Source organism: Epinephelus moara, chromosome 8 (genome assembly GCF_006386435.1).
Source record: "Epinephelus moara isolate mb chromosome 8, YSFRI_EMoa_1.0, whole genome shotgun sequence".
Lineage (NCBI taxonomy): Eukaryota > Metazoa > Chordata > Actinopteri > Perciformes > Serranidae > Epinephelus > Epinephelus moara.
The window spans coordinates 14,627,110-14,650,104 of record NC_065513.1 but is presented as its reverse complement, the minus strand read 5'-3'; the positions used below and the strand labels follow the sequence as shown (position 1 = coordinate 14,650,104).

General features: G+C 42.2%; 2 protein-coding genes across 3 annotated transcripts in view; both read left to right on the top strand.

Moving 5' to 3' along the window:
- The window catches only part of grk5l (G protein-coupled receptor kinase 5 like), a 33,717-nt gene extending 19,619 nt beyond the window's left edge, over positions 1 to 14,098 (top strand). For both annotated transcript variants that reach the window (XM_050050826.1, XM_050050825.1), the window contains exons 4-16: positions 6,639 to 6,716; positions 7,071 to 7,168; positions 7,317 to 7,409; positions 9,073 to 9,136; positions 9,240 to 9,380; positions 9,479 to 9,669; positions 9,847 to 9,884; positions 10,700 to 10,789; positions 10,876 to 11,084; positions 11,172 to 11,309; positions 11,531 to 11,668; positions 11,778 to 11,909; positions 11,995 to 14,098. In XM_050050826.1, coding sequence (XP_049906783.1) covers positions 6,639 to 6,716; positions 7,071 to 7,168; positions 7,317 to 7,409; positions 9,073 to 9,136; positions 9,240 to 9,380; positions 9,479 to 9,669; positions 9,847 to 9,884; positions 10,700 to 10,789; positions 10,876 to 11,084; positions 11,172 to 11,309; positions 11,531 to 11,668; positions 11,778 to 11,909; positions 11,995 to 12,078 — 1,494 coding nt within the window. In that variant the 3' untranslated portion in view covers positions 12,079 to 14,098. The remainder of the gene's footprint in view (positions 1 to 6,638; positions 6,717 to 7,070; positions 7,169 to 7,316; positions 7,410 to 9,072; positions 9,137 to 9,239; positions 9,381 to 9,478; positions 9,670 to 9,846; positions 9,885 to 10,699; positions 10,790 to 10,875; positions 11,085 to 11,171; positions 11,310 to 11,530; positions 11,669 to 11,777; positions 11,910 to 11,994) is intronic.
- A 4,729-nt stretch (positions 14,099 to 18,827) lies between these two features.
- On the top strand, positions 18,828 to 21,981 carry star (steroidogenic acute regulatory protein). The gene is made up of 7 exons (XM_050051116.1): positions 18,828 to 19,019; positions 19,233 to 19,340; positions 19,512 to 19,639; positions 19,763 to 19,921; positions 20,053 to 20,237; positions 20,392 to 20,485; positions 21,362 to 21,981. The coding sequence occupies exons 1-7, from the start codon at positions 18,956 to 18,958 to the stop codon at positions 21,479 to 21,481; spliced, it is 858 nt and encodes a 285-aa protein (XP_049907073.1). The 5' UTR covers positions 18,828 to 18,955; the 3' UTR covers positions 21,482 to 21,981.
- The last annotated feature ends 1,014 nt before the right edge of the window (positions 21,982 to 22,995 follow it).

Here is a 22,995-nt window from a genome sequence, read left to right as displayed (position 1 = left end):
CAAGAACGTTGCCTTCCATGTAAAGCCCACACTTGTGGTTTATGTGCTCATATTGTGTGGTCCGATTGTCAAGCCAAGACCTGAGTGCTCACACTGTACCTGTAAAATAGACAACAAAGCAGTCTGTTGTCCCCTGTGGGCTGGCTATTGAAATTTGTCAATAAAGATTCTTTTGAAAGCTCAGGGACTGCGGACAGGTAGAAGTTGGTTTGCTAGTGGAGGTATGATTCCAGGCCCCAAGGAACGCTGCTCAGTCTTGCAGCCAATTTTTGCCAGTGGCCACTCGCGGTATTGCAGCAAAAACATTTCCTGCAGCCCAAATGAATTTTCTCCATAGGCCACCATTATAAAAGAGACATCTATAAAACCGTTAACAGGACACCTCAAACTGCAAACAACCTCTGTTTTGACTCTTTCTATTATAAATATTTCACTCACAGAGGTTTTATATTTGTAAAACGTTCCTGGAGCTGAAAAAAAAAAACGATTTCAAGCTGTTACGTCATCACAATGTTAAGTCTGTAAGCTGAGCGGGAACTTGAGGGTGGAGACAGCGGGAGAAACACTACTGCACATATTCAGTGGCCCTCATACTGCGGAAGTAAACCCAGAAGCTAGAAACCTTTTGGTGTATGCGCCAGGCAAGCAACTCCATTGGAATGAATAGGCGCCATCTTGGCATCTGGTATGTAGATATTATTATAAATCTTTGTACGATTAAGACAATGTACTTAGAGACAGACAGGTCCTTCTAAGTTTTGATGGTGGTCACGTCATTAGCTAACTACTACTACTACTAACATCTACCCTACCCAAGGAACATCAATCCTGTGGTGGCTCTGCCCTGCTCTTTATTTGGTTTGGGAAGTTTAGACTTCAGCCAAACTTGCATTAGATGTTGTTGCATGATTGGTAATCCTCCTCAGATACTTTTCTCTTGAACAAGTAAAGCATACTGTTTGAAAATAGAAACATTAAAACATGAAGCTAAAGCATTAGTCGCCAACATGGATCACAAACTGGTGATGTTGACTCTTTGGCCTCAGTTTTCTAGCATTATATAGCTACTGTATGGTGACCATGCACATTGTTGACCCTTTTACAGAGTCCTGGATTTAAAACAAATCAGCTTGAGACATTAAAGGCCAGCTTGAGGTGGAGTTTCAACCAGCTCATATATTTTGAGTGTTTAGTGTAGCTAGTTACAACCCTACCAGCAACATTTATCATTTCAGCCAACAAAATCCACAGCAGACATGAGAATCCAACGATGGTATCCTTGCACTAACAACAACAATCACTTCCTGGTAGACAACTGGCAATTTATTTTAATTGCGGAGATATGTAAAATTGGCAAGCGTGTTTATTTCTGTTGTCATTTTAAGCCATAGCTGGAATGTTTGAAGATATATAGTTAAACATGGTGGTCCAACCTGTCTGACATTTCTGCTGTGCTCATTTTATGAGCTGTGGGTCATCATTGATAAACCAAATTTACAATTATGGAAGTTAACAATATGCAGATGTGGATGAGGCCACAGCAAAATGTATTTTAGCCACCTAAAAAGCAATATCAGTTTAAGTGAACACTATATTTCGAAAAAAAAAAAAATTCCCACTTACACGCTAACTGATGGAGGTAGTGGTAGTCCAGCTACTCTCCTGTTCTGCAAAATAAAATGATTGTCTTCGTCAGTGGAGGCTGGTGGCTTTGAGATAATGGCTTCAGTTCCCATTTTTCCTCAGAAAAGGCTGTCTGACGGTAAAAGGTAAAACGGTGAAATGTTCTAAATATAGCGTACACTTAAGCTGAATGATTAATTGATTGAATTTTTTAGGTGGGCCTTTTTTTAGGTGGCTTAAAAAACTAACCACCTGAGGCAGCGTTTACCTGCCTGACAGGCGTAGCAACACTAACTAACAGGGAGAGAGAGTAGCGGGAAAAGCAGCACTCTTTTCTAGATGAATACAGGTCTGGAAAACACCCCCATCAACATTTCAGCGCACTCACTTTCATTTCAGCGTAGCCTGAAAGCACCTTGATGCTGGGTCATGCAGCCAGAGGAGACAATTAAACTGAGTAGTGATTATTCAACCAGCCAGATCCCCCCCCTCCCCATACACCCGGCTTGTTGTCCCCCACCTCCAATCTCTCTCTATGCGTCTAGACGGAATAGCTCCCACATGACACATTTAAGTCTTTATCTATGCCCAGAATATCTTTGCGGGGCATGTGACAGGACAGAAAGGACAGCATTGTTTCCCACACCACCCCCTTCCAATCCCAACACCCCCACCCTTCTCTGCCCCCTTCACCCACCCAGCCCTAAAAATGACCGTCACCCTCTGCGAGGGGGAAACCACTTACAGGCACCCGTCCCAGACACATGCTGGCGCTAACTCTACAATCCATGTGACGAACTCTTGAGGCCACGCTCAGTGTTGAACCATATACTCACCACTTTACTGACAATAAACCCGGCCCGAGGGTGATTACAACCAGGCAGGTGCTTGTATTTCAAGTGATTCAATAACGTTTTTCCAGTACGGTTAGGAGGTTTACCAGAAACTGTTTTATTATGTAATCAAGTCATTGTTCAATTCCAGAAACTATTAAAAAAAACCAAAGTATATTAGTTCGTGTTGGTCTTTGTGTGCGTGTTTAAAAAACTGAACTGGAGTGTGTACACCATGAGAAAGCATGAACATGACCGTTTGGGAGGAAGAGGGATTGTGTGTGTGTGTTTCGGTGTGTGTAGCAGAGGAAGGAATGTGCTCGGGGGTTCCAGTGGTTCCTCTTACATCATGAGAAGGTGTGTGTGCACGCAGTTTTATGTGTGTATTTGTGTGTGTTGGATCCCCTCTGCTTCCAAAAGGCTAAAGGGGCGTCTTCTTTTCCCTTTGGCTGACCCCCCACCGGCAAAGGGTGGGAGTCAGACAGCTCATTTACCGTGTGTGTGTGTGTGTGTGTGTGTAATTTCTCTGGAGCCTCTGATAACAAAGCCTTAGTTAATCAACACTTGGCAACAATCACAATTCGCTCTTTCCCCCTCTTTCTCTGTCTCTCCATGTCTTTCAGTCACACTCCTATATATTCAAATTTCTATGTACAGTACGTATTTATTTTTGGACGTCTTTTGGCTTTGTTCTGAAGTGTCAGTGACGCTGCGGCTTTTTAAAGCCTGTTTTTCCTTAAGCTCTGGGCTTATGTGTATATGTGCTGAATACATACGTGAGTGTGTGTGTGTGTTTGTGTATGTGGTTTGTAGTGGAAAGCTGGTGACGCTGGTGTGACACACTGTGACACTCCAGGACCTCAAGGAATCCCGTCGTGTTTACTGTGTGGTTGCCAGGCAACACAGGACCATGTTGGAAAAATGCCACTGATAGAAAGAGTTGGGCCAGCGTGCAGCACAGGCGCCATGTTGCTCCCCCCCCGCCCCTTTTATTTTTGAGAAGTTAAAAGTGCTGGCTACGAAATGCATCAGAGCGCTCTTCATGTCGTCGCCTCTGTGAGATGTCCAATATGTCCAGCGTCTAACGGCCAACGGTTTCGTATGTTGAAACACGGAGCCAAGAGCAGCATATGTTTGTGTGAGAGTGACAGCGACACACAGAGATACAGAGAGTGAGCGGTGTGTGTAATCATCACCACTAAACAGCAGCTTCTCCATCATACAAATGAAACATTATTTTCTTGTCACAGGCACAGAGAGAATTTGGCACTTTTGTTTTTCACAGTGGGAAAGCAGAGAGAGGGAAGGGATCACGGAGGATATACTTTTGAGTTACACGCCCCTCATGTCAGTCGGATGATTTTAAAACATTTGAGCTGTGTTTCCGTTAAAGACGCTTTCTTTATCCAAGTCAAGGGCCTCAGGACAGAGGATGTTGTGCACTATATTTGCATTTAGTCTTTATTTATTTTTTTTATTTTTGTTACTTCCTCTTGGATGTGTGCTGCTTACAGTCTGGCACCAACTGCTTTTCCCAACCTCACCTGTTCGCTGTGCCCAGAAACGTCCTGACCGCTACAAAGTAAGAAAATCCAGGCAGAAGGCAGAGTCTCTGCAGATAAGAATGTCGCCAAACACTTCTCATGGGTCATAAGTGATGTTCAATCCATACATTTTTGGGGGAAATTCCTGCATAGTATGTCTTTAACATCATAAGGAAGGGAGCCTTTTTGTTGTAAATTGTACTTTTGGAGGAGAGAGGAGACAAAGTCCATTTTCATTTACCATTTAATGTAAGAAATTAAGGTATTTTTTTAATAGATAAATGCTGTTGTACCACTGAAAAAGTATGTTTGTTATCCTTTTAGTTGCTCTGGCCTTAGTGCTTTTATGTTTGTAACACAAACAGGTGCCACTTTCTAATAAGTCAACCTTTATAAAGTTGTCACCAGAGACTGTGTAAGATAACAGACGTACCCATTGGTTTGTGGATTGCAGTTTCGAAAGCTCAGTTTAGGCATTTTGGCTGTGGCCGTCTGGGTTTTTCTGGAACCAGAAGTGACCATATTTGGACACGTGGGCAGAGCTGTTGTGGAGTGAGGGCTTGTTCTCACGTAGAAGCGGAGGACACTATTATTAGACAGTCACTCAAAGTGCCCCTTCCTTAATTATGTATAACTTTAAGCCTTGATGAAATGTGATAATTGAGTTATATAAAAAACTAACTAGGCTTACGACCGTGTCCCCAGGGGCATCCTGTGGGGGGTGCTCCAGGAGTATGGGGTTGGTGGCCCTTTGCTAAGGGCCATCCAGTCCCTGTACCGAAGGAGCACGAGTCTGGTTCATGGCCGGCAGTAAGTCGGACCTGTTCCCGGTGAGGGTTGGACTCCGCCAGGGCTGCCCTTTGTCACCGGTTCTGTTCATAACTTTCATGGACAGAATTTCTAGGCGCAGCCGAGGGGTGGAGGGTGTCAGGTTTGGTGACAGGAGGATTTCGTCCCTGCTATTTGCGGATGATGTGGTCCTCCTAGCTCCATCGAACAGTGACCTCCAGCTCTCGCTGGGACGGTTCGCAGCCGAGTGTGAAGCGGCTGGGATGAGAATCAGCACCTCCAAGTCTGAGGCCATGGTCCTCAGCCGGAAAAGGGTGGATTGCCCACTCCAGGTCGGGGGGGAGGTCCTGCCTCAGGTGGAGGAGTTTAAGTATCTCGGGATCTTGTTCACGAGTGAGGGTAGGATGGAGCGGGAGATTGACAGGCGGATTGGGGCGGCGTCAGCAGTGATGCAGGCGCTTAACCGGTCCGTTGTGGTGAAAAGGGAGCTTAGCCAGAAAGCGAAGCTCTCGATTTACCGGTCGATCTACGTTCCAACCCTCACCTATGGTCACGAGCTCTGGGTAGTGCCCGAAAGAACGAGATCGCGAGTACAAGCGGCCGAAATGAGTTTCCTCCGCAGGGTGGCTGGGCTCAGCCTTAGAGATAGGGTGAGGAGCTCGGACATCCGGGAGGGACTCGGAGTAGAGCCGCTGCTCCTCCACATCGAGAGGAGCCAGTTGAGGTGGTTCGGGCATCTGGTAAGGATGCCTTCCGGACGCCTCCCTTGGGAGGTGTTTCGGGCATGTCCAACCGGGAGGAGACCTCGGGGCCGCCCCAGGACACGCTGGAGGGATTACATCGCCCGGCTGGCCTGGGAACGCCTCGGGGTTCCCTCGGAAGAGCTGACGGAGGTGGCTGGGGAGAGGACTGTCTGGGCTTCTTTGCTGAGGCTGCTGCCCCCGCGACCCGGACCCGGATAAGTGGAGGACGACGAGACGAGATGAGACTAACCCCCCCATAAAGTTGTCACAAATGGGCAAATTAGTTAAAGAGACCAAATCCGTTTTTTGTACCAGGCTGTAAACATGTCGGGCATTTTAACATGGGGGTCTATGGGGATTTTCTTGCTTCTGGAGCCAGCCTCAAGTGGACATTGAAGGAACTGCAGTTTTTGTCACTTCCATGTTGGCTTCATTTTTCATCCCCAGAGGTTGCCGCTTGATTGTAACTAATGAATTTATTAATTTTAAATAAAACATACCAATGCATTATAGCTCAGTAATAAACCACTAATAAAAACAGTTTGGTTGGCAGGTTGTGAAAAATTCTCTTTGCTGATGTTTCTCTTCATAATGAATGACGGCTAACTTTGTTAATAAGTTATCAACTCTGCAGTTACAAATGTTATTTAAGTCATTAATACATCACTGTCTAGTAAGAAACAAGAATGCAGGTAGACATGTTAGTAAATCGATAATAAAAAAGTTTTCAGGTGCACCGCAGCAGCTTTTTCCCAGAAGTTCAGAGGTCAGACAGTAAAGGAGGGAACTACCTGGTGAATTTAATACCTAATAGATAATGTGTAGTGGTGAAAGAGGATAAACACCCACAAGAGAGATATTTCACAACCTGGCAACCCAAATGCTGTTGCTATTAATGTCCTACACTGGATCTGAAAATCATTTTTAAATTATTTATTAACCATTGTCTTTAGTAAAGGTGACTTACTAGAAGGTCCATTAATGATCATTCATTAATGATTAACAACAGCTACAAAACATGTGGGTCTTGATGCACACAAGATGAAGTAAATTAAGTGCTTTCATTTCACCTGTTGATACCAGTGTGTCTTATTTTGTTATTTTAGGAAGACTATGAGGTGACACCCGACGAAAAAAGAAAAAGCAGAGGGGACCAGATCATTAAGACATTTCTCTCAAAACAAGTAAGTTTCATTATCTGATACTTGTTGTTGTAAAAGTGAATTTAGTACCTCTTACAGTGATTGATGTTTAAATCCTGTTGGAAAAGCAGACAATAATATTGAGTTACAGCTGAATGAAAGCCTCCCTAACACTCACAAGGGTACTTAAAAGGGTGTAGTAATTCAATGTGCGCATTAAATGTGCAAAAATAACAGTGTAATGTTTGCACAGCGCCTGTGTGCATAATGTACTGATACTCTACAAGGAGCTATGTGTGTTTCTCTTTAGTCTGATGTAGTGCAAGTAATAAAAAGTAATGTACTCGTATGTGTGTGCGCGTATGTCACGGTGTGTGTTTACATGTGTTGATGTAGTCACCTCAGCGTGTAGACATAGCGGAGGTTTTTGCAGACCAGTGCAGAGAGAACCTCGAGCTCAGTCCATGTAAGGAGATCTTCAGCAACTGCCGCAAGTGAGTCACCACTTTGTTTTTATTCCCCCTCACCTGTTATCTTAGTTTTTTACCTCATGTAAATATGTGTAGCAAACAACAGATATTGCTAACTGGATTATAGTTGAAACTGTTTTGACTGAGCCTTCTGTGTTGTGTGTTGAACCAGGGCCGTCCATGACTACCTGAGTGGAGCTCCGTTCTTGGACTACCAGAACAGCATGTACTTTGACCGCTTCCTGCAGTGGAAGATGCTGGAGAGGTACACAGTGAGGTTCATATGAGTTATTCTATGTGGAGAGGTTTATTAGTTCAGTTGATTAACATGATTATATTGATTATAATACACACTCAGTGGTCACTTTACTAGGTACACATGTACCATCTAACGCAATGCAGTTAAACAGCTCTACCATAAATCCTGCCTTCACAAAGTTTCTAATGTTTAGTTGTTATGATATATCTCGGGAATGTTTGAATTCAATTACTGTATATGGTTACTATTGAGGTCATAATTAAAGGTGCAGTCAGCGATTTTAATCCAGGACACTTTTTGACAACTTTTTGCCTGCTAGCTGCCAGTTTTGTTTGTGCACTTAAAAAAAGCCCAGTGTGCATACACAGCCCTGGCTCTGTAATTGGGAGACAAACAAAGTAGCTCGCACCAAGCCACACAACACTGTTACAGCCAATCAGCATCAGGGGGCAATTTTGCTCATGTGCAGAACAAGAGAAAGGCAGCAAGAGCTAGATGGACGGTAAAAAGGAGCACTGACAGAGGGTATATATTTTTGGGTGCTGAGTTCAGATATTATTAATCGTTCTTCAGAATCACTGACTCCACCTTTAAATGCTGTTTCTATTTTTTATTTATTTATTTGTCCTCTTTTGTCTTTTTTATTTACATACAAGAGGGTGGCAGTATATGAGACACACCTAGAATATAATGCAGCCCAGGAGAACACAATGGTGATTAATATAGTTGAATTAACAAGTCTATGAAAGCCAACAATATAGGTCTCATAAAAGTTGTATTAAATTGCATTAGATTACAGGTGTACCTAATAAAGTGGCCACTGAGTGTCGTTGCCTTTAACAGTGCTTACACAAATAATTATTACCCCTGCCTTTAAGAGTTCCTTTGATATGTATTGCATTATTGTTGTTATTGTTGAGTTGGCTTTTAAGCTGAAATAGAAACAAAACCTAAAAGTTACCCATATTAGTTGTTCATTTCAGCACTTAATGACCCCGAAAAACACATATGCAGCATTTTACTCTTGTTGTTGGTCAAAGTGGAGAGTGGATTATCTATTTTACACATTGTTGGATTGTTTAATCTATAATAACATCATATATTATAAGGCATGTAATTGTATGTAAAGTAAACAGGAACTTCAGCTGTCAAATAAATGTAGTGGAGTAAAAAGTTCAATATGTTTCCCTGAAATATATTGAAGTAGAAATATAAAGTAGCATAGAATTTAAACACTCAAGTAAAGTATGAGAGCATAAAAGTGCACTTATTACACATGTGATTTATACACATATAATAACTCTGTCAGATGTCATTTCCCACAACCTCCTACCAGTTTGAAGAACAAAACAAATGGCAGGTGAAGAAACTTGACTTGGACAGACTAACGCTTCACTTCAGAGACTCTTTAGAGGAGTATGATGACTCTAGACAGGAAAATATTTTATGCAGAGTGCATATCAAAGGCAGTTAGAAGTAAACAGCAGGCTTTTAGAGCAGCCTTGATTGTATCCGTGTCTGGAAAGTGAAATTGCGTACAAGAGAGACCCCACCCTCTGTACAGGAAACAGACTCAGGATGGTATTGAGTTCCGCTGATAACATCTCTGCCCTAATCGATACTATATGAGCGTCTATTAATGGATTTTGCTGTGTCTGTGTTCTGTCAGGCAACCAATCACTAAAGACACGTTCAGACAGTACCGAGTGCTGGGGAAGGGGGGATTCGGAGAGGTAAGAGCTGATGATGATAGTGATTAATGTTGATGATGTTGCTTAAAGTGTTGAGATGTGAGTGACAGCAATGTGGGAGATACCGTCTCGTTTTTCGTCTCAGGTGTGTGCCTGCCAGGTCAGAGCTACAGGGAAGATGTATGCCTGCAAGAAGCTTGAGAAGAAGAGGATAAAGAAGAGGAAAGGGGAGTCCATGGCTCTCAACGAGAAGCAGATTTTAGAGAAAGTCAACAGTAGATTTGTTGTGAGTGAACATAAAAGAGGAGTATTTGCAGCTCAGTATGCTCTGTGTTATCTGGGGGTCTGTTTTGCGCCATTTAACACTTGCTTTGCTTCTTCAAGGTGAGCTTAGCGTATGCATACGAGACCAAAGACGCTCTGTGTCTGGTGCTGACCATCATGAACGGGGGAGACCTGAAGTTTCACATCTACAACATGGGCACGCCGGGCTTTGAGAAAGACAGGGTCCAGTTTTACGCTGCTCAAATCTGCTGTGGACTGGAGCATTTGCACAGGGAATCCATCGTCTACAGGTAGCACTGTAAATGTTACACGATTTCGAATGCACTTTGAGATGTAGTTCAGCTCAGATAAACCCTCAAACCAAATTATTTGATTGAGTTTTAATGAATCATTGAATACTGTTTTTAAACTCTGTAAATTATAATGTGAATAAATACTCACACACTCACATGCTGTTTTATTTGTAGGGATTTGAAACCAGAGAATATCCTATTAGATGACAATGGTGAGTTCCAGCTTAGATTTCTGGTTATTGCATTGCACAGCATTTATGTTTTGTTGCTGATACAGCATTTCAAACTAAATTAAAGGGACAGTTCAACCAAAAATCCGAAATACATATTTTCCCTCTTACCTGTAGTGCCTCTTATTAACGTAGATTGTTCTGGTGTGAGCTGAAGAATGTTGGAGATATCGGCTGTAGAGATGTCTGCCTTCTCTCCAACATAATGGAAATAGATGCCCCCTGGTTTGTGCTGCCCAAAGCACCAAAAACATACATTTGAAAAACTCAACAGCAATGTCTCTTTCCAGAAATCATGACCTGGTTACTGAACATAATCCACAGACCTTGTTGTGAGCAGTTTCATCTAGGAACTCTTTTCTTTCTACCAAACTAAACTTAAAAAACCTGCAAGCGTGCATCTACAGCTAGCTCACCTAGCACCACTGAGCTAGCTAACATTACAGCTCAGCTGAGGAGACACTATAGATGATTACATCTCCCATGTCATGTGCATGAGCCTCTCATTCACAAGTAGATGCACACTTCCTTCTGCGCAGTGATATGGTTGGCAGGTGGAATTTGGTAGTTCCATAATATTTAAGAGAAGGCAGACATCTCTATGGCCGATATCTCTGACACTTGACAACTCACACCAAAACAATCTAGACTGATAAATAGCACTAAGCACTAAGGTAAGAGAAAAAATATGTATTTTTGATTTTGGGGTGAACTGTCCTTTTAACACTTCATAATTCATTGAATTTTGAGTAAAAAAAATGCATCATGTTATCATGCGCACCACTGTTGTGCTGCAGGACACATCCGCATTTCAGACCTGGGGCTGGCCATCAAAGTGCCTGAAGGAGAACTCATCAGAGGCAGGGTGGGGACTGTTGGCTACATGGGTAAGAAACACTGTAATCAACATTTCCATGAATAAATTTACCTGACTAACTACCAACCATTAACAACCCATTCCTTTCCTTTCAAGCTCCGGAGGTGATAAACAATGAAAAGTACGGCATGAGTCCTGATTGGTGGGGTCTGGGTTGTCTCGTATACGAGATGACCGCCGGACGATCGCCCTTCCGTGCCCGCAAAGAACGAGTCAAACGGGAAGAGGTGGAGAGGAGGGTGCAGGAGGAAGAGGAGGAGTACAACGAAAAGTTTACAGAGGACACCAAGGCCATCTGTAGAATGGTGAGCATCAACGGAACAGTGTTTTGTACAGAGAGACGGATGAATGATGGTTAATTTAATGATTCATCTCTGCTTCTGCTCACCCAGCTGCTGACCAAAGACCCCAAGCAGAGGCTGGGGTGCCAGGCGGATGGAGGAGCGGGCGTCAAGGCCCACTCGTTCTTCAAAAAGATCAACTTCAAGAGGCTGGAGGCTGGAATAGTGGAGCCTCCCTTTGTGCCTGATGTGAGTATAGTACCGTACAGGCTGCATGTTTAAATCGGTCTCTCTGCATACAAACACATTCTTAAACTCCACTTTTTCTGTGTTTAGTAAAAACTTACGAAGATCCAAAATGGCCACCACAGCAAATAAAATTCCATGATTATAAATGATCTGTTTAGATAAACTTGTCTCCTGTTTTTCCTCTCAACCTCTGTCTTTTTCACGGTCATTACCCTCTCCAGCCTCGGGCAGTGTACTGTAAGGATGTCTTGGACATAGAGCAGTTCTCCACAGTCAAGGGAGTAAATTTGGACCAAACTGACAATGACTTCTACTCCAAATTTGCTACAGGCAGTGTTTCCATCCCATGGCAGAATGAGGTAAGTGTGTGCACTTAATATGACATCTTTAAATGCAGTTTGTAAAACTGCTGGAAAACCTCACTCGACAAGGTTCGCCATATCTCTCCTCTTTTCTCCTCTCATTCAGATGATAGAAACTGAGTGTTTCAGAGATTTGAATGTGTTTGGGCCTCAAGGGACGAGGCCTCCAGATCTGGACTGGAATCAGCCTCCAGAGCCGCCCAGGCGTAGCCTGCTGGACAGGATCTTCAGGAGGCATGTAAGTGAACACACTTATAAACCTACACACTGATAAACACACACAAATTAACTCACGCAAGTGTATCTCTCTCTTTTCTCTGCAGCACCCAGAGGTGTCTATTTCCCACAGCCGTGTGCAGTCTTCCAGTGTAAACTCTGTGGACTCCATGTCCAACTCTGCCCCCTAGTGGCACAGTGACAGTGTGGGAGCCACACACACACACACAAAGGGAAGGAGCTCCGAGGGGCTTCCCTGCTGCTGATTGGTCCACAGCCGGGGCCTGAGCAGCAGCCGGAGACAGCCTGTGTAAAAGCCTAAATGGTCAGCCCATGGGGGGTGGGAGGGGGGTGACCAGGCCCTGAGACCCCGGGCATTTGTAGTGGGATGGTCAATGTTGCAGAGACGTTGGGAAATATTCGGACAAACCTTACTTACCCTCAGGATTGCTGGACTATAGATCAGAGCCACTGACGATGACGAAAACAGAAAAAGGATAGAAAACAAGCTAACATTCAGGGGATCCACTGTATAATAAAGACCACCACAGGGAATAGAAGATGGGGTCTTGGTGAATTTTATTTTGTTTTTGTTTTTTCCAGAAAAGGAATTTCTTTCTCACTCATTTACAGTCCTTTACTTTCTGGCCTGTATCTCTCCATCTATCTACACCCCTCCGAATGTCACCATCTGTACAACTCTTTCTTTCTCTGCATTTCCACCTCCCATACCTCAGATCACTCCTAAACATTCAGAACACATCACCTCAACAACCTCAACACATAATGTACATTGCCTTGCGTACACTCAGGCCAAAGATTACAGTTTAGTTTTGTGATACTGTTGTCATGTTGATTTATTGGTTTTGGAAGGTTTTCTGCTGTTGTTTAGAACCACATAAGGATCGCAACGCGCGATCCATTTTATACATTTTCTCTAAATATGAGCCTGGCAGACATATCATACTGCTTAAAGCACACATACATACACAGTCAGATAGACATACGCAGACAGAATTGTGAGAATCGTGTTGTGTTTTCATTGCATGGACAAGTGTAAGTATGGACAGCTGTATCCCTTTTTCGCTTCTGCATACCTCATTCCACAGATGTTACCGTCGTATACCGTACAACACGCAGACGTCTCCCTCAGTTTACAGTGTCACTTTATATTTGACATTATGTGGAAACGAATTAATATGCTGTACAGAAACAGAAATCTCCTCTTTTGATTTTTTTTTGTTTGTTTGTTTGCTCAATTTTTCTGCACAGTCCCCCGTGGAGTGGAGAGGAACACATGCACTCAGCCTGACTTTACAACTTGCACAATTTCAAAATGTCATGCTGTTTGTTCACCAATGAAAATGTTTTTACCTCTGATCATTAAGGCACATTGTTGTATTGATATTGTCACACGCCGCTTGTTTTTCTACATCCAAATCTTAAGTGTTCTTGCTCTCCCTATGCCTTTTCCCATTTTAAAGATATTGCTGCATAACCATTGTCACATGTAAAGGTTTTTATATTTTGCCCCTTTACACATGCTCTACAAAATGCCTCACTGATCTAAAGGGTCTTCCTCTTGTTTTGTGTCCAGCTGTAATCAAACACACAGGGTATCAGCAGCTGAATTTTGTTTTAATCAGTCCAGTCCATTCATGTCAGAGCAGAGGAGGGGAGGAAGACGCCAGAGGATCCGGCAGACACCACACAAAGAAGTGGCCTTCTCGCAGCAGCACAGCCAATTAAAAGAGAGGAAGAGCTCACTCTCCTCTGCTTGTTTTTAAGAATGTGGTATTTTCCCTATTTGAGGCAGTGAAAGCTGGTCCATGAAGTAATTTCAATCATCCTTACCGATCTCACACAAGCCTGTTTTTTTTTTCTTTTCTCTGCGTACTTGATATGAAAAAAAAAAAAGAATCAGACTGAAGTGCCTCCTTGTTAGCATGATCTCCCAGACAATGCCCACACAGACATCAGCACTTTGTTTATTCTCTGACTGTCATGCTCTGTTTGTTTCGCTGGGGAACGCGTCAACACAAATACACACAGACTCACAGAAGCGGAGGGAAGGAGGGGTGAAGGATGGAGAGGAGTCGATGAGGGGGTTCTCCTTCGTAATGTGATGTACAGCCAAGTGCTGAGTGCATGTGAAAGCCAAACCCACTGTGTCCTTCAAGTCCCAATAAACTCTGTGCTATAGTTTGAGGACTCTGTGGTTTGCATGTGTCTTTATTTCCCTATCTCCTCTGATCATCTGACTGCACAATATTTCCCTGTTCATAGTCAAATACATCCAAATGATTGAAGCTGTTTTCTGCACGCCATGTTGTTCAAGTTCCTCGTGCATGGAAGTCAGACAGCAAAGCTCTTATCTTTGTAGTCATGGATGGATTACTGAACAGGCCTATCGGGCACAGGCCCAAGGGCCCAAAGTATAAAGGGGCCCCCCCTGGTCCTCACCTGTAAAATGTCACTCAAATTAACACATTCTATCCAGGAAGAGATTCAAAATGACCACAAAGAAATGGAAAGGGGCTGCAATGAGACAAAATAACTACAAAAGGGGCAAAACAACCATAAAGACACACAAAACGACCATTAAAGCTACTAAATGACCTCAAAAACATGCCTTACGACCACAAAGTGATAAAAAATGATGACAAAACAAGAAAAGTCTTTAAAGTATGTGCGGGTCTTGCTCCTATGTAGGCGAGATGTTACATATCGGTGCCCAGGGTCCCATTGTCTGATAATCCACACCTGTTTATAATGACTGCTATACTACACTATACAGTTTTGTAGTATTACTATTTGCTGTACTGAAATAACATGACCCTTTTTCCATTTACAAAGAGTAATATTAAAGTAAGAATATAACATTCTCACTGTAGAGTGGAGAGGATTATTGTGCAACTGCATCATGTGGTGAGAGTTTTTCAAAACAAAGTACTTACTGGGAATTTCAGAAAGAGAAAAAATATGGCCAAACAAGGTTGCTGTAATGATGAGAGACATGATGTGGGACAAAATCCATTGATAAAAATATATAATGATATATTTCCAAATTCAGCCAAAGCTAATACAAGGCCTTCGAAGTTTGAGTTTAAAAGATAGTGTTTTTAGCCACTAATTCTAACTTTGTGTGACAGTATATTCCTCTACCACAGCTTAGCATGAAAATACAGTCAAATTTCACGCTAAAACGACTATGACTACGACTAACATGGCAATGAGACACTTTTATTGTGCATATTTTGTGTTAAGACAGAGGTCTATTGTGTTGGATTAAGGGGCATCTAGAGATGAAGTTGCAGAGCTAAAACTGTGCCAAGTGTGTAGGGGAAGTACAGTGGCCGATGTAAAATGCAAAAACACTAAAACGCAAAAGGCCCTATCTAGAGCCAGTTTTTGGTTTGTCCATTCTGGGCTCCTGTAGAACAACATGGTGGACTCAGTGGAAGAGGACCCACTCCATATGTAGATATAAACAGCTCCACCTAGGTAACAAAAACCGTGACTCTTATTTTCAGGTGATTAGAAAGCAATGAATATATTCATTAGTATAATTAGATATTAGTATAAATATCATATATCATTTTTGCCAGTAGATGTCTCTAAATCCCACACACTTGACCTTTAAGAGCACCTGTCATTGTGAGACTCACTGTCTCCAGATACATTTATTAACTAAATACCTTTACCAATAGAGCAAGAAGACATTTGCAATACTTCATGCACCACTGATTTAAATTGAAGTCATAAGCAGTTCTTCCTCACAGTCGGCACTATAAAGTTACAAATATGAGACATGACCCTTTGCAAGTCTATCTCAGGCCAGCCATTAGGAATTATGGACACTGGCACAAATTATGAGAAATGTTTTCAAACTAGGCCCTTCAATCACACCCACTTTAGCAGCACCATTGATGCAGAGACCTTTGCATGCCCACCTCTTACCCTTTGACCCCTGTGATGGCGGGTCTGGTCCATCATGTCGCAAGTGATACCCGAGTCAGGTGGAGTCATGGGGTTACACAAAGATGTCTGCTTCAAGGAATCTGAATAAATGACTACTGCTGTCTGCAGTGTGCCAAAACAGGGTGATAGTTGCAAATAAGCTATGGACAAAAAGATCTTTACCCAAAGCACTAAGTACTGAGCAAACCTTTGCAATGCATGTGACAGTGCAGTAAAAGAACATTTCAGAAAGCTACTGCATACCAATGTCAACATCAAATCCAGCAAACCTCTTAGGCTGGTGAGACTGTAACACACATCATCATTTTTAGTAATGATTCCATTGTCTGCACATCCGAAGCTTAAGTGCTTACAGAAAGGCACTTACTTTTCAGAGGCACTTTTTATAGGAAAGACTCTTTAACCTTCTCCAGGTTCCTCAGGAGTCCAGGATCCACATTAGAGAAATGCAGTTTGCCCCAGGACTGAGGCTCATTAAAGCATAATGCAGCTCTTGTCGAATAAGGAACCATTAGAAACAAGAGTATGACCCACTTTGGCTCCTAAGTCTCTTTACTGAACTTTACAGTATAGGAGACATGGGTGTCTCATCTGTCCACGGTGGCTGAGTAATGGGTCAGATAGTACTAGGCCTGTATGTTCCCATATTAAACAAGAGAACTCACCTCGCAGAAGGCCAGAGCAGCTGATGGATAATATCTGCCATCCAACCAGAGGGATCTGAGGTTGCAGGTTAAGGTGACTTCAGTCTTTTTTTTAAGATTTATTAATCTGTTCCTGTTTCCTCTGTCCACTAATCAGATGGCCTCTCGCCCTCCTGACAGGTTTCCATTCCTGTAGTCATGCACACTGTTGACTCTGAGTGGGTGTTTGACGTGCAGCTCGCTGGGGCAATATTGCTGTTAGATAGTTTGGATTGTGCTTGGACAGAGTAAGCAAGGTTGTCAAAACATACGGGCAGCTTGATAAAAACATGTTATTAGCCGTGCGCCATTGGATGATTAAGGGAGCCTTTTGGAAAAACTTCCAGAGCGTGATTCAATCTCACTGACAGAGAGGCCGAAGCAGAATAATGAGGCAGATTTTTGGATGTTGTTATTATGAAATGTGATGTGTTTGACAACTCTAACTACTATGGAACAAATGACAGGGCTGCTTTTGAACAATATTAATCCCTCACTGAGTAGTTTTGTTTAACTTCTGCTTTTACAGGGTAGGTAGACTGAGCATACTACACGTGATTGTTTGCTGCAATGCCCTGTTTTCTGTATTTCTGTACCTTTTAACAAAGCAGTTATCAATATATGAAGCGCACACACACAAACATATCTGAAAAATTGTGTTTAAGGAGACACGTCTTAACTAAAAGATTAGAGGCTCAATTTGTTGGAGTGTCACGTCTCCAGTGAAAATGTCCTTGAGCAAAACATGTTAAAAAAATGCTGACTTGTTTACTACTCTCTTTGACACAAGCTGGCCTCGCATATTTGCTGTAGGTGATAAATTATGAAAATTACATCGTTTATACAACAAAAATGTAAATATTTTATGTTTTATATGTTATATGTACAATGCGGGACAAATATATATTCCTTTTGTTTTCCAAAAAAATGATTCACTGACAAAGACATGCACAGTAAGTTTGTGCTACAGTGATGTGACTTTTGTTTAGGGTTAATCAGACTCCCTGTTAGACCTTTATGACCTTTACGTTAGACCTACTGAACTCCAGTAACAGAAATTTAAATAGACTAAAAGCACTAAATCATGTTTATAAGCAATTTTCAGAAAATTTAGAAAAATCAGTGAACATCAAGTTGATAAAACAGTGTAAAATATGTTTTGTGAGTTGTTAAAACAGTGATGCCCTGAAGGAATGGCCAGGGGAGGCCACAGCCACCCTGATACAATCATTGCCCCATTTCATAAAAATAACAGGAAACAATTGGAGGCCTCTGTGTGGTGTTTTTGAACTCAAGTATGCCTGTTCCCAGTGAATGTTTTGCTCCTTACAATCCAAGAACTCCTTCAAATTAAATTTGTATATTTGTCTTTTTAGGAAAAGGACAATCAGCCTAGCTAAAGAACAATAAATCACCTAACAGATGTAATGTAGTTATATATACATAACTAAAACAGGATTGCTGTGGAACTTAGAATGTTACCTGTACTGATATTAATCTATGCACATCAGATACTTAGTATAAGAAACCAAAGTATGTCAGTATGTGATTCCTTAACTCTCCATATTGACATAGTTTTCAACTAGCTTATATACTTCAAAAGCATAATTTAATTCCTGATATTCAGTTATGGCTTTTGGTTTTGGTGTGCCACCCCAAGATTTTCAGTGGCCCCATCTGGCCACCCCTATGAAAATTTATGGGGGTGCCACTAGTTAAAGAGGGTGTAAATCTCAGTGACCCCAAACAGAACATTAGGGTTAATGGCTGGTCATTTTCACTCAGTGATACTGACACTTACAAAGCATGTAGTAAGATATTAATCATAACGAGGAAGTAACAAGCCAAAGTCAATAGAATTATTTTACTCTGAAATTCCAGTTAGTGTTCATGCTGTAATGGATCATGAAAGAATGGATGAGTCACTCAGGGCCTCTCCCGCTGACCTCTCTTTTAGGCACTCGCATCACTGAAGAGAGGCTGTCTATCACCCTGGTATGGGAATGTTTGTGAGTGAGTGAGTGTGTGTGTGTGTGTGTGTGTGTGTGTGTGTGTGTGTGTGTGGGCCCCCAGCACTGGACGTTATCTGACACAATGTTTGTGAGAGGCTGAGACATGCTCGTCGTGTCCGCCAGGCAACCTTGGCGACATGGCCATTGGAACAGTGAGGTGATGTGTGTGTTTATCTATGTGATGATAGCCCAGCGGCCTTGTGGGCAGTGCTCTTATATATACGGACACTTTCAAACCTCAGTTAGAAATCTAAGTCTTCCCTACAGAACTCTCAGCTGTTGGTTTACTTCTTTCAAGAAGTTTTGCAGCTCAGCCAAATATTGAATCTTTGTGATCTACTTGCTTAAAGTTTCCTAGTTCTCTTAAAGGTGCAAGAAACTCCTGTAACAAAATGCTGCCTGCAACCTTCAAACTGTGCGCTGGCATCTCCTATCGGCATATGAGGAACATGACAGGTGAGTGAGAACATTCAGCACTTTTGCCTTTTCTCTTTGTTTCATTTTATGCTCAAAGTGCATATTCTCTTAGCGGAGTTCTGCATGGAGTCTAGGAGTGGCTAAATGAATCAATGGAGAAATGGAAAAGCAAAGAGGTTTACTGTTATTTTCTGTCTTGTGATTTTTTCTTTTGACTGCATGTGTGATCAACACATTTTTTTTGTCTCCTAGGCCTGAGGAAGAACGCCTTGGTGGCCATTCACCATGAGCTGAACAGACTGGTAGGTCCGGGCCCCAGTAACTGGATCAGCCAAGTCCGCCGACGAAGCTCCCTCCTTAGTGAGTTGTCACATGTGATTATTTGAGACAGACAGAAATAATGCTCTCATAGAGTATCAGGCTAATTAATAAACTAGCTGAAACTGAATTCAGTGTTTTCCTTGTGAGATATTTATCTTAAAAATACAGAAAAATAATAGTGGAAGCTGAATGACACGCTTTACTTTCTAGGTTCTCGGATTGAGGAGCAGGGGTACAGCGAGGAAGAAATGTCCTACGTGAAACAAGGTGAGAATGCACTGCAGAAGGCCATCAACATCCTCGGTGAACAGGACGGCTGGACCATTGAAACTGTAGCTGTGAGTATTGAGACAAGACACACAGAAAAGAAAAGCACTTCACTAATGAAATCAAAAGGTGCAGTGGCTGCCACCTTGTGATCAAAAATGTGGTTCTCAGTGCCTGTTTACACCCCTCCTTAGGCAAATGGAGACAAAGTCTTGAGTAAGGTGTTACCTGACATCGGGAAGGTGTTCAAGCTGGAGGTGATGCTAGAGCAACATCCTGACACTCTTTATGAAGAGCTGGTGGGAAATATGGAGCAAATGGGGGAGTGGAACCCTAACGTCAAACAGGTCAAGGTAAGAAAGAGGCATATGAACAGGGATCCCTTTAGATTCTGCTATTTAAAATTTAGTTTCCCATATCACAACCAGATAAATCTCATATCTATCCAAGAGCACTTACCGATTTTCACAATGGAATTCCACAGATCCTTCAAAAGATCGGCCAGGACACAATGGTTACCCATGAGGTATCTGCAGAGACGCCCGGCAATGTGGTGGGACCAAGGGACTTCGTTAGTGTCCGCTGTGCCAAGCGCCGGGGCTCCACATGCTTCTTGGCTGGAATGTCCACTCAGCATGCAAAAATGCCTGAGCAAAGGGGTGTGGTGAGGTGAGTTCCCACCTAACTGAAAGTAATTTACCTTTCGTGATGTGTACATGCATGCAAGGAGTAAAAAGATCAGACTACTTGAGTGTAATGGATGGATGTGAGTACCTTATGCTGTTGAAACTGACGTTGTACATTGATCATTACATTATTTCAGAGCGGAGAATGGGCCTACCTGTATAGTGATGAAGCCCTGTGCTGAAGACCCTAATAAGACCAAGTTCACCTGGTTACTAAGTATAGATCTTAAGGTATGACTGCCATATTGGCATTTTCTTTCCCACATTAACCACAGTGATTTGTACTGAAATGCATTCAAAAACCCCTGTAAGCAATTGTGAATAGCCTACTCTGTTTCCAATGTTTTTTCCACTTTAGAAATGTGCTGACATCAGCTCGTGACAAGTTCCTTTATATGTTCATCTGCGCTTGGCACATTCCTGCAAGTGTTTCCATTACGTAGGCTACACTGCTACATGTAGCTACATGCTAACATGAAGTAAACATGTAATCTTGGTTGCCAATGTTGTTAATTTCTTCCTGATTTCAGGATTTTTCTGGTTTTGAATATCTTGGTTTAGAGGCTTTTATTGGAGAGTTTTCACAGTAGAAAGTGCCGCTATACTCTGTTAGGCAACAGCCATTCTCTGGCTGCAAGTACACTGCTACATGTAGCTCCACGCTAACGTCTGGAAAACGTAATCTCAGTTGCAATTGTTGTTAATTTCCCCCCGATTTCAGATCATGTTCCTGCTGGGACATGTCTGGTTGAGAAGATTTTGATTTAGAGGCTTCTATTTGTCATTTTTCATGGTAGAAAGTGCTGCTATACTCTGTTACAGTCATACCCAGATGCAAAGGCGGTGCACAGAATACCCAGAATCTCAGACCACTCAGAGCAGACTGGGCTTTTTATCAGGACGGGGCTTAAAAAGAAAGGCACTAAAAGAAAAAACATTTCAGACAGAGGGTGAATCCAGGTGTTCCAGCAGAAACAGTATGATGAAAATAAAGTGTATACTATATAAGTATCTGAAACTGAGCATAATAGGTCCCCTTTAAAAAACAAAATGAAATAAAAGACAACAATCCCATTTTAACATTGTCTTTGTCTTTGTCATCTGCAGGGATGGATCCCAAAAACAATCATCAACAAAGTGCTCTCTCAGACGCAGGTGGACTTTGCCAACCACCTCAGGCAAAGGATGGCTAATAATGTTTCTATGGAGATGGCTCATACCTGCTGACACAGGATGCCTCTTGAGCTTTGGCACAGTGCGCTCAACAGTACCAGAGGAGCAACCCTGTGCTCATTAAAAAAAGTCGTAGGCTACAAATCTGCTTATACCTGCTGAAACAGTATGAAAATCCAGAGTGTATTAAGGAGATCAGAGCAAGATGACACTTGTTTGAGATCTAAGGAAAACCTGAGCACAGATGTTGGTTTCAATTGGCAAATGCATGTTTCTCTTGCCCCTGGTAATAGAAAACCTGTCATGAGATTTTGCATCTTGCACACTGTGTGCCTTGATTGTTTCTGACACATTCATCCACATCACTTAATTTTGCCTTGGCAGACACTTTGAGTCAGTGTAAGCAGTTAAACATGTTATAAACTGCGCATAGTTTCCTCCTGATAACACCCCAGTTATTGCCCCCCCCCCCTGCTGTGAAGTTGCACTTTTATTTTGTGTTTTATTTATTGATGTTGTGCAGATGCATTTCATTACAGTGACTGCCAAGTGAATAAAAGATTGCAATGTCATTGGTATTAATGTTTTTATTCTTTTATTATACTGTTTGAAAGCAGTTCTGAGAATGATTACTCCGTCCTGTCCTCATGCATGAGAACCCAAATAAAAGCTCATAAAACATTGCAATCGTCATGATTAACTACAAAGATAACAAATAAAAACATAGTCCACACACATAGTTGGTCACACAGACTTAAAAAATAACACAAATTATTGTACTGCAGGGGAAAAAATACAAAGCAATACAGAAAACTGGATGGAAAACCTAAAACTCATCTTGGAGATTCCACTTTGACAGGGAGGAGAAAGATGAATTCAAAGGCTCTTTTTTAAACCATGAGAACTGTAGTTCATAAAAAGATGTCTTCCTGTTCCTTGATGGATTTTCAGACTGACAGTTTGCCAAAACGAGCAGGTGTTTGGCCATTCAGATGTGTGAGGAGCCCAGCAGCGAGCAGTTCAGCGTGAGCCAGCAGCACATTCCCCAAGATCGAGTAACAGTGAGTTTCATCCCAAACAGGAAATCTGTCCTCCATTATTGCCAGTTGTGTAACATTTTTCCTATTTTGTGAGTCGATCCAAAATGTTTTGTAACAACACATTTTCTTGGATGTAGTTAAGGCTACATGGGTAGCCAGGATGAGTTAGGTTTAGGAGTCAAGGTCTCACTTCTGTCTCACATGATGAAGTTGGCTGCAAGATATTCACGAGCACTACTACAGAATTATTTATTCATGACATACCAGTTAGGCCTGAGGAAAGTTTCTGAGGTGAAATAGGAAGTGAGCTGTAACCTGTGGGCTGTGGTGACTGCTTTCCCCTTCCTTACATAATCTTTCTGAGAATTTAGGCCCAAGACAAATGCCCAGTTTGGTTGATCCTGACTCCATTGTCCTCTAAATAAAACAAACTTTAGCAGAATAGGTCCAAGGGCTGCCTTGTGCAATGCAAAACAAACATTTTTTTCTGGAAAGAATGTTCCAGAGGGTAATAATTGACATCTGCTT